This window comes from Bubalus kerabau, chromosome 15, assembly GCF_029407905.1.
Source record: "Bubalus kerabau isolate K-KA32 ecotype Philippines breed swamp buffalo chromosome 15, PCC_UOA_SB_1v2, whole genome shotgun sequence".
Lineage (NCBI taxonomy): Eukaryota > Metazoa > Chordata > Mammalia > Artiodactyla > Bovidae > Bubalus > Bubalus kerabau.
In genome coordinates, this window is record NC_073638.1 from 47,556,808 (window position 1) to 47,567,308 (window position 10,501).

Here is a 10,501-nt window from a genome sequence, read left to right on the forward strand (position 1 = left end):
ACATTTTGTTTTGGGGTATAGGTGATTAACAATGTTGTGGTAGTTTTAGGTGGACAGTGAAGGAGCTCAGTTATACATGTATACCTATATTCATTCTCCCGTCATTTCTTAATATGCATTTACTATATATGTTGAGACAATGTTTGGATAAAATGATATTGAAACATAAAGTCTTCTATTTAAGTGAAAGTGGAGAGTGAAAAATTTGGCTTAAAGCTCAACATTCAGAAAACGAAGATCATGGCATCCGGTCCCATCACTTCATGGGAAATACATGGGGAAACAGTGGAAGCAGTGTCAGACTTTATTTTTTGGGGCTCCTAAATCACTACAGACAGTGACTGCAGCCATGAAATTAAAAGACGCTTACTCCTTGGAAGGAAAGTTATGACCAACCTAGATAGCATGTTCAAAAGCAGAGACATTACTTTGCCAACAAAGGTCTGTCTAGTCAAGGCTATGGTTTTTCCAGTGTTCATGTATGGATGTGAGAGTTGGACTGTGAAGAAGGCTGAGCGCCGAAGAATTGATGCTTTTGAACTGTGGTATTGGAGAAGACAGTTGAGAATCCCTTGGGCTGCAAGGAGAGCCAACCAGTTCATTCTAATGGAGATCAGCCCTGGGATTTCTTTGGAAGGAATGATGCTCAAGCTGAAACTCCAGTACTTTGGCCACCTCACGCGAAGAGTTGACTCATTGGAAAAGACTCTGATGCTGGGAGGGATTGGGGGCAGGAGGAGAAGGGGATGACAGAGGATGAGATGGCTGGATGGCATCACTGACCCAATGGACGTGAGTCTGAGTGAACTCCGGGAGTTGGTGATGGACAGGGAGGCCAGGCGTGCTGTGATTCATGGAGTCACAAAGAGTTGGACGTGACTGAGCGACTGATCTGATCTGATTTTAATTTATAAATATTATAATTAATTTAAATAATGATTATTCAGTAATTTTATGATTAAAGAAAAGTGCATCATATATATTTACACAATTTAATTAACAATTTAATTGTGTGTGTATATATAGAGAGAAATAGGAGAAAAATTTCAACACAGAGTTTGTTACACTTTATTTTTTTTTAGAGAAGTGGAATACACAAGCCATAAATGGCCATCATTTAAACCTCTGAAATGTAATATTAAGTGACTTTTAGTACTTTTAAAATGTTGTGCAACCATCACCAATATCTGATTTCAGGACATTTCAATTGCATAAAAAGAAAACTCCATAACCATTAATCAGTCACTACCTATTGATCTATTCCTCTGATTCCTTCCAACATCTAGTATGTTTTTTGATTTAGTGGATTATATATGCCAGTAATTGATTTCGTGTAATTGAAATCATATTGCAGTAGCCTTTAGTGTTTGCTTTTTTAAAATTAGCATAATGTTTTCAAAGTTCATTTGTGAAAGGGCATACATCTGTACTTCATCCTTTCATGAATGAATAATAATCCTTGTTATGGGTATGCTTCACTTTGTTTATCCATTAAACAATTGATGGATATTTGAATTCTTTCCAATTTTTCACTAATAATGATGCTATGAACATTTGTGTATAAATTTTGTTGCTACTCTTGTATTGTTATTCTGCTTATATACTTAGGAGTTGAATTTCTGTCCTATGGTAAATGTGTTTCAAACTTTGTGTAATTGTCTAACAGTTTCTCACAGCTCAATGTGATTTTTACATACCCTCTAGTATATATAAGAAGTCTAATGTTTCCAGAAAATTGCCAATCTCTGTTAAATTAAAAAATACAGCCATTTTATTGTATATAGCGGTATCTTGTGGTTTTGATTTGAATTCAGTGATGCTCAGCATCTTTTCATATGTGTGTTGGACGTTGCACATCTTTATAGAAACGTCTATTGGAGTCTGTTTTCCATTTAAAGAATAGAAGACACATTAGAAAGCAAAGATGCAAATATCTAGAACAAGTTGCACTCTATTAGTAATTGCATGAAATGTACATGTGTTCAGTTCAGTTCAGTTCAGTTGCTCAGTAGTGTCCGATTCTTTGCGACCCCATGAATTGCAACACGCCGGGCCTCCCTGTCCATGAGTTAGACATTCTCATTAAAAAGAAAAGATTGTCAGATATCTACTCTAACCATCCCTATACAACATTGTCCAGATTTTCTAGCCAGGGCAGTGAGTTACAAAAAATGAAATGTATATTCCATTTGTCTCACCCTGGCTTCCTTGATTCAGTCTGCATAATTGTGCTATTGTCCATTTTTTTTTTTCTTTTGGATGAAGGTCTTTCTTGACAAACATGATAAAGTATTAGTTTCACCCTTTTTTTTGAAATTTCTTTAATTGCGTGTGATTCCTTATATTAATTAAAAATGGTTCGTATTCCTTAGAACTTCTGTCATCTGCAGTCCTTGAGAATGTAACGAACACAGATGTAGGAAAATTTGAAAGATGCACATCCTCTCCAAGTTAGTTGCCTTTGAAGTCCAGTTTAAGAAGTTTATATAAGCCCTGTCTGAGCTCCTTGTTCTTGAGTGCATAGACCATGGGATTGAGGGCAGGAGGAATAACATTATGGAGTACATTGAGTAGAACTGGGATGAGGGGAACTGTCATTGCTGCACTGTGGGTGATAGAAATGACAATAATGACTGTGTAGAAGAAAAGAATTAGGATGAGGTGGGAAGTGCAGGTACTTAAGGCCTTGGATGCAGCTTCTGCTGAGTTCAACTTCAATACAGATTGAAGTATCAAGGCATATGATAAAATAATCAAACCCAGATCACTTCCCATGAGTGTCCAGGCCAGAAGTAGCTGGTAGATACTCTTGACTGTCTTGTCATCATCACAAGATAGGCTAGTGACTCCAAGATTTGAGCAAAGACAGTGCTCAATTTGGTTCTTTGAGCAGTACTGTCTCTGAGCTGCAAACACAGGAATTGGGATAGTAGTCAGGCTATTTCTGAGTGCCATGAACACAGTTGCTTTGACCACAAAGGAGCCAGTAATTATCGATGGATAGCGTAGTGGTTGACAAATGGCTACATATCTATCTACAGCCATGCAAACAAAGATGCCTGATTCCATGGCCACAAAACCGTGTATAGCATACATCTGTATAAAGCACTGAGGGAAACTGATGGCCTTTGCATTATACCACAAGATTGCCAAAATCTTGGGCATGATGGTGGTAGCCAGACCCATGTCTACTACAGCCAGGATGCCCAGGAAATAATACATAGGCTGGTGCAATGTTGCCTCCTTATTGATAATGATCAAGATAAGGATGTTGGCGCTGAGAGCTAAGAGGTAGAGCAGAGCCAGGGGCAGGGATAGCCAGTGTTGCCAGCTGTGAATGCCTGGGAATCCCAAAAGAATGAACTCAGAGACCTGGAACTTTGAGCTGTTGGAGTTGCTGAGATCCTGGAACTTCACTAAGTGAAAAAGTAGAGAGTTATTTTCTTAATAATTTCTCTGATAATATTTGAAAAGGCATTATCCAGGTTCATAATATCAAAGATATCATAATATCAAAGAACATCAAAGGAGAATTCATTATCTTGATTATTCTCATTGTAGCACTAACATTTCTTGGACAAACAGGAACTGTGGTAACACATTCTTTATTGTCAACTTGGCTAATGATCAGAAAAATGATATATATAGGCAAGTCATATTTTTCCACCTCTCATAGCGGAGCACTAGAACATTAAAGGAAATCAGGACCTTGTCATGATCTTCCGTCTTGTAAGTCATGGAAGTTGGACGAGATGAAAGTCCTCTGAAATTAGTCTGTTTCTTGACTGACTTTGCTAATGGGTTGTTTTCTGTAGAGACCAAATACATAGCCTCAGGGTAGTGGATTTTATGCATGTAGTCATTTTTGATAAAATATTAGGCTATATTTAATAAATTAAAAAAAAACCTACTTTTCAAGGATTTGAGAATGAATACATTTGAATCAGTTCTAATGAGGTGGATGAAACTGGAGCCTATTATACAGAGTGAAGTAAACCAGAAAGAAAAACATCAATACAGTATACTAACGCATATGGAATTTAGAAAGATAGTAGCGATAACCCTGTATGCGAGACAGCAAAAGAGACACAGATGTATAAAACAGTCTTTTGGACTCTAGGAGAGGGAGAGGGTGGGATGATTTCGGAGAATGGCATTAAAACATCTATAATATCATATAAGAAACAAATCGCCAGTCGAGGTTCGATGCTGGATACAGGATGTTTGGGGCTGGTGCACTGAGACAACCCAGAGGGATGGTACGGGGAGGGAGGAGGGAGGGCGTTCAGGATGGGGAACATGTGTACACCCGTGGCGGATTCATGTTGATGTATGGCAAAACCAATACAATACTGTAAAGTGATTAACCTCCAGTTAAAATAAATAAATTTATATAAAAAATAAAATAAATAAAATGATTTTTCTACTCTGAAAAAAAAATAAAGTACTCAGAAATGTCATTACTTTGAATTAAAATATATGAGTTGACTTAGCATATCTGTTTTATAGCAAGGAAAATGTTGTCTAAAATGTTAACAATCTGTGTAAAACCAAGCAACTATGAAAGAGAAAAAAATGGCTTGGAAATCTCAGTATGTTTAAACCCAGTCGTCTCTTCTTTTGAATAATTTTTCCCTATTCCAACATCTATTTGCTTCTTAGAGTAATGTAGACATTCACATTATAACTATTAAAGCAGACATAAAAACAAATAAAAGAAACTCACTGAACTGGTGAGTTTGAGGTAAATATTTTTTAAGAAGTTCTGCTAAAATCAAGTAATACCCTTCCTACATATGGTATTTAATTGGTGTTTTATTGTAAAATGGAAACATTACTGTTACTATGTATTTATACCAGATGTGTTAATTATTATTTACTTTCTTTTAAGAATTTCATATTTTAAAGCTATAAGTACAGGATATTTTTAAAATTTTGTTGAGAGTTATAGTTTAAACAGAGGAAGAGTGTTGATGTAAACTTTGTGGGTATATTTAGCTTAACCCAGATAATGGCATTCTGTTCTATTCAAAACATAACAGACTCTGGAAATTAATGAAGAAGATGGAACTATAAATATTTATCTTAATGAAATACAGCAAACAGTCTTTTACTAAATATTCTAAACATCAAATTAAAAATATGTGAGTTTGAAATGAAGGGATAAATTTAATACATCTTTCTAAAACTGTCAAGATCCCATAGTAATCTAGAGAGATACTCTATAGGCAAATGTTACAGTGACTTCGATCTGGCATTTTAACACCCAAATCTGAACAGAAAAATGATCTTAAGCATGTTATATGGGTTCTTAATAGTGAGATTGCTTCATCAATTTAGAGCAATGAAATAGCTTTCACTTTACTAAAATGAGCAATTAGAAAGCCTGTTTTTATTGTCTAAAGAAGGAAAAAAAGATGTGTATTAAAGCCTAGATCATTGTTAGTATATATATCTCCTGCAGAAACCAAGGCATGATGTATTTGCCATTTATATTACTGGTTTATTCTGAGAGACTGGCACTGAACAGGCACTCAGTATATATTAGTTATGTTAATAAATATTGAAGGAGGATTATACAGTTTACATGTCCATGGTTTTTTGTATTATTCATGAGGAGGTTAGAGCCATTGACAGATGAGTATGTTAAATATGTAAAGGAACAATAGTAGGGTGGGGGGAGAAGAAATAATCATGTCAAACAATAAAGGGTTAGAAGAAATAATGACCATTTTATCAAAGCCAAATGAAGTAAAAAATAAAGCATGAATATTAGAAAAAAACATGAAAAAGACAACTCACACATATCTCTAAACACAATAATTGCTGTGGAGTATGCTTGTTGATTAAAATAGGCTTTCTGAGATTAAATTTTAAAGAGTTATATAGTATTTATTTTAAAAATCACTCAAAATATAAAGTTTGAAAATAAATATATAGAATGAAAAAAAAATCGTACTTAAATAAAACTAGTGATATCAACATTGGATACTTTACAGAAAATAATTGAAAAGTTAAAATGATAATTACACAATGATGAGAGGAAAGGTTCAACAAAACAATATAGTATTTGTGCCTTGCCTGAATCTAAACACATAACTTTAACCTGAAAGAAATACAAGTAGACAATTAAAAAGTCAAAATTATGGTAAGAAATTTAAAAATATTACTATTTCTTAAAATGAATGGGTAATCCTAAAATGACAATGATATAGATTTGATGGCACTAACAGCAGTTTTGTACTAAAAAATTGATGTATACACCTACACAAAAAAATATGAGATTACAGAGCATTTTAAGCATAAATGTAAGCCATGTTCTAATTATAAGTGAGAAGTAAAAAAGAATGAATTATATATTTACAAGACAGAGACAGACTCAAAGATCTTGAAATCAAGCTTGACATTGTACAGGAGACAGGGATCAAGACTATTCCCACAGAAAAGAAATGCAAAAAAGCAAAATGGCTGCCTGGGGAGGCCTTACAAATAGCTGTGAAAAGAAGAGAAGCGAAAAGCAAAGGAGAAAAGGAAAGATATAAACATCTGAATGCAGAGTTCCAAAGAATAGCAAGAGATAAGAAAGCCTTCTTCAGCAATCAATGCAAAGAAATAGAGGAAAACAACAGAATGGGAAAGACTAGGGATCTCTTCAAGAAAATCCAAGATACCAAAGGAACATTTCATGCAAAGATGGGCTCGATAAAGGACAGAAAAGGTATGGACCTAACAGAAGCAGAAGATATTAAGAAGAGATGGCAAGAATACACAGAATAACTGTACAAAAAAGATCTTCATGACCCAGATAATCACGATGTTGTGATCACTGACCTAGAGTCAGACATCCTGGAATGTGAAGTCAAGTGGGCCTTAGAAAGCATCACTACGAACAAAGCTAGTGGAGGTGATGGAATTCCAGTTGAGCTATTCCAAATCCTGAAAGATGATGCTGTGAAAGTGTTGCACTCAATATGCCAGCAAATTTGGAAAACTGAGCAGTGGCCACAGGACTGGAAAAGGGCAGTTTTCATTCCAATCCCAAAGAAAGGAAATGCCAAAGAATGCTCAAACTACCGCACAATTGCACTCATCTCACATGCTAGTAAAGTAGTGCTCAAAAATCTCCAAGCCAGGCTTCAGCAATATGTGAACTGTGAACTTCCTGATGTTCAAGCTGGTTCTAGAAAAGGCAGGGGAACCAGAGATCAAATTGCCAACATCCGCTGGATCATGGAAAAAGCAAGAGAGTTCCAGAAAAACCTCTATTTCTGCTTTATTGACTATGCCAAAGCCTTTGACTGTGTGGATCACAATAAACTGTCGACAATTCTGAAAGAGATGGGAATACCAGACCACCTGATCTGCCTCTTGAGAAATTTGTATGCAGTCAGGAAGCAACAGTTAGACCTGGACATAGAACAACAGACTGGTCCCAAATAGGAAAAGGAGTTCGTCAAGGCTGTATATTGCCACCTTGTTTATTTAACTTATATGAAGAGTACATCATGAGAAATGCTGGACTGGAAGAAACACCAGCTGGAATCAAGATTGCCGGGAGAAATATCGATAACCTCAGATATGCAGATGGCACCACCCTTATGGCAGAAAGTGAAGAGGAACTCAAAAGCCTCTTGATGAAAGTGAAAGTAGAGAGTGAAAAAGTTGGCTTAAAGCTCAACATTCAGAAAACAAAGATCATGGCATCTGGTCCCACCACTTCATGGGAAATAGATGTGGAAACAGTGGAAACAGTGTCAGACTTTATTTTTCTGGGCTCCAAAATCAGTACAGACGGTGACTGCAGCCATGAAATTAAAAGACGCTTACTCCTTGGAAGGAAAGTTATGACCAACCTGGATAGCATGTTCAAAAGCAGAGACATTACTTTGCCAACAAAGGTTCGTCTAGTCAAGGCTATGGTTTTTCTTGTGGTCATGTATGGATGTGAGAGTTGGACTGTGAAGAAGGCTGAGTGCCGAAGAATTGATGCTTTTGAACTGTGGTGTTGGAGAAGACTCTTGAGAGTCCCTTGGACTGCAAGGAGAACCAACCAGTCTATTCTGAAGGAGATCAGCCCTGGGATTTCTTTGGAAGGAATGATGCTCAAGCTGAAACTCCAGTACTTTGGCCACCTCATGTGAAGAGTTGACTCATTGGAAAAGACTCTGATGCTGGGAGGGATTGGGGGCAGGAGGAGAAGGGGATGACAGAGGATGAGATGGCTGGATGGCATCACTGACTCGATGGACATGAGTCTGAGTGAACTCCAGGAGTTGGTGATGGACAGGGAGGCCTGGCGTGCTGCGATTCATGGGGTCGCAAAGAGTCAGACACGACTGAGCGACTGATCTGATCTGATCTGATCTGAAAGGGAAAAGGAGAAGCCAATGGAATCCCACTCCAGTACTCTTGCCTGGAAAATCCCATGGACGGAGGAGCCTGGTAGGCTGCAGTCCATGGGGTGGCTAAGAGTCGGACACGACTTCACTTTCACTCTCACATTTCACTTTCACCCATTGGAGAAGGAAATGGCAACCCACTCCAGTGTTCTTGCCTGGAGAATCCCAGGGAAGGTGGAGCCTGATGGGCTGTTGTCTATGAGGTCGCACGGAGTCGGACACAACTGAAGCAACTTAGCAGCCAAGGGGGAATATGGGGGGAAGGGATAAATGGAGAGATTGGAATTAAAATACACACATTATTATACATAAAAGGGCTTCCCTGGTGGCTCAGGTGGTAAAGAATCTGCCTGCAATGCAGGACACCCTGGTTCAATTCCTGGGTCAGGAAGATATCCCGGAGAAAGGATATACCCACTCCAGTATTTTTGGGCTTCCCTGGTGGCTCAGATGGTAAAGAATCCTCCTGCAATGTGGGAGACCTGGGTTCGATCCCTGGGTTGCGAAGATCCCCTGGAAGAGGACACAGTAACCCACTCCAGTATTCTTCCCTGGAGATTCCGCACAGACTTGGGAGCCTGGTGGGCTACAGTCCATAGCGTCGCAAAGAGTCAGACATGACTGAACGACTAAGCACAGTACAGCACTATATATAAAACAGACAACTAACAAGTACCTACTTATAGCACAGAGAACTCTACTCAATAATCTCTAATAACCTATATGGGGAAAAAATCTGAAAAAGAATGGAGATATATATATATATATATATATATATATATATATATATTTAGTATTGTCCCATGTGGGGCTAATGGTAAAGAACCCACCTGCCAATGCAGGAGACTCAGGAAAGATGTAGTTTTGATACCTGAGTTCGGAAGATCCCATGGAGGAAGAAATGGCAAACTACTCCAGTATTCTTTTTTTTTTTTTTAACTTTTTTTTTTATGTTTTCTTTTTTTTTTAATTTTATTTTATTTTTAAACTTTACATAATTGTATTAGTTTTGCCAAATATCAAAATGAATCTGCCACAGGTATACATGTGTTCCCCATCCACAGAGGAGCCTGGTAGGCCCCAATCCGTGGGGTCACAAAGAGTCAGACGCCACTGTGCGCCAACACTTTTATATATATGTGTAACTGATTCAGTTTGCTGTACACCTGAAGCTAACAGAACATTGTAAATCAACTATACTCCAATAAAAATTTTAAAAAACAATCTGATTTGAAAAAAAAAAGAATTAACATAATAAAGATCACAAATCAAAACTTAAAAAAAAATCGATATCATAAAAGAGACAAAATATTATAAATGCATATACATGAAAAGATTTAGTAACAATATGAAATAATAAATGGATCAAATGTATATAATAATGAAAATCACAAAAGGTAATGAATAGTAAAACGATGAGAAAAAAAACTTGAGAGATATAGTTAAACTGATATCTAATACATCTATAACCTAAATGAGTATATGACAAACAAAAATGTTTATGCTTTAGAATAATTACTTCATACAGGAATTCAAATAACTAACTTCAGTATGAGCTTCCTTGGGGGCTCTGTGGTAAAGAATCGCCTACCAATACAGGAGATGTGTGTTTCATCCTGGATCAGGAAGATTCCCCTGAAAAGTATATGACAACTCACTCCAAAATTCTTGCCTGGGATATCCCATAGACATAGGAGCCTGGTGGGCTACAGTCCATGGAGTCACAAAAGAGTCAGACACAACTTCGTGACTAAACAATAGCAACAAACTTCAATATAAAGAGAGAAAACAGAATAAAAATAAAAGATAAACTACTGGAATTTTTAAAAAATTTAAGAAGAAATATCTAAGAATGAAAGATTTTATTTAAAGAGAGTCATAAAATACTGAGAAAGTATTCAATTGAAAACAAAGATAAAAAATTGGGACATGGCATGTAAAAATTATTTTATAATGCTATACAATGAAATGAATCATTTTATGACTCAAGATTGAACATTTAGGGTTTGTAAAATAGTTTAAAGTTGTAATATTTTAAATAATTATTTTATAACTAACAAAAATATTTTATTAGTTGTATGTAGGGTGTAAAAGGTATATTG

At 36.5% G+C, this 10,501-nt stretch overlaps 1 protein-coding gene across 1 annotated transcript; it reads right to left on the minus strand.

The window, feature by feature from the left end:
- Positions 1-2,451: 2,451 nt before the first annotated feature.
- LOC129627766 (putative olfactory receptor 56B2) lies at positions 2,452-5,258 on the minus strand. The gene is made up of 2 exons (XM_055547290.1): positions 5,240-5,258; positions 2,452-3,416 (listed from the first exon to the last, which is right to left on the minus strand). The coding sequence occupies exons 1-2, from the start codon at positions 5,256-5,258 to the stop codon at positions 2,452-2,454; spliced, it is 984 nt and encodes a 327-aa protein (XP_055403265.1).
- Positions 5,259-10,501: the final 5,243 nt, after the last annotated feature.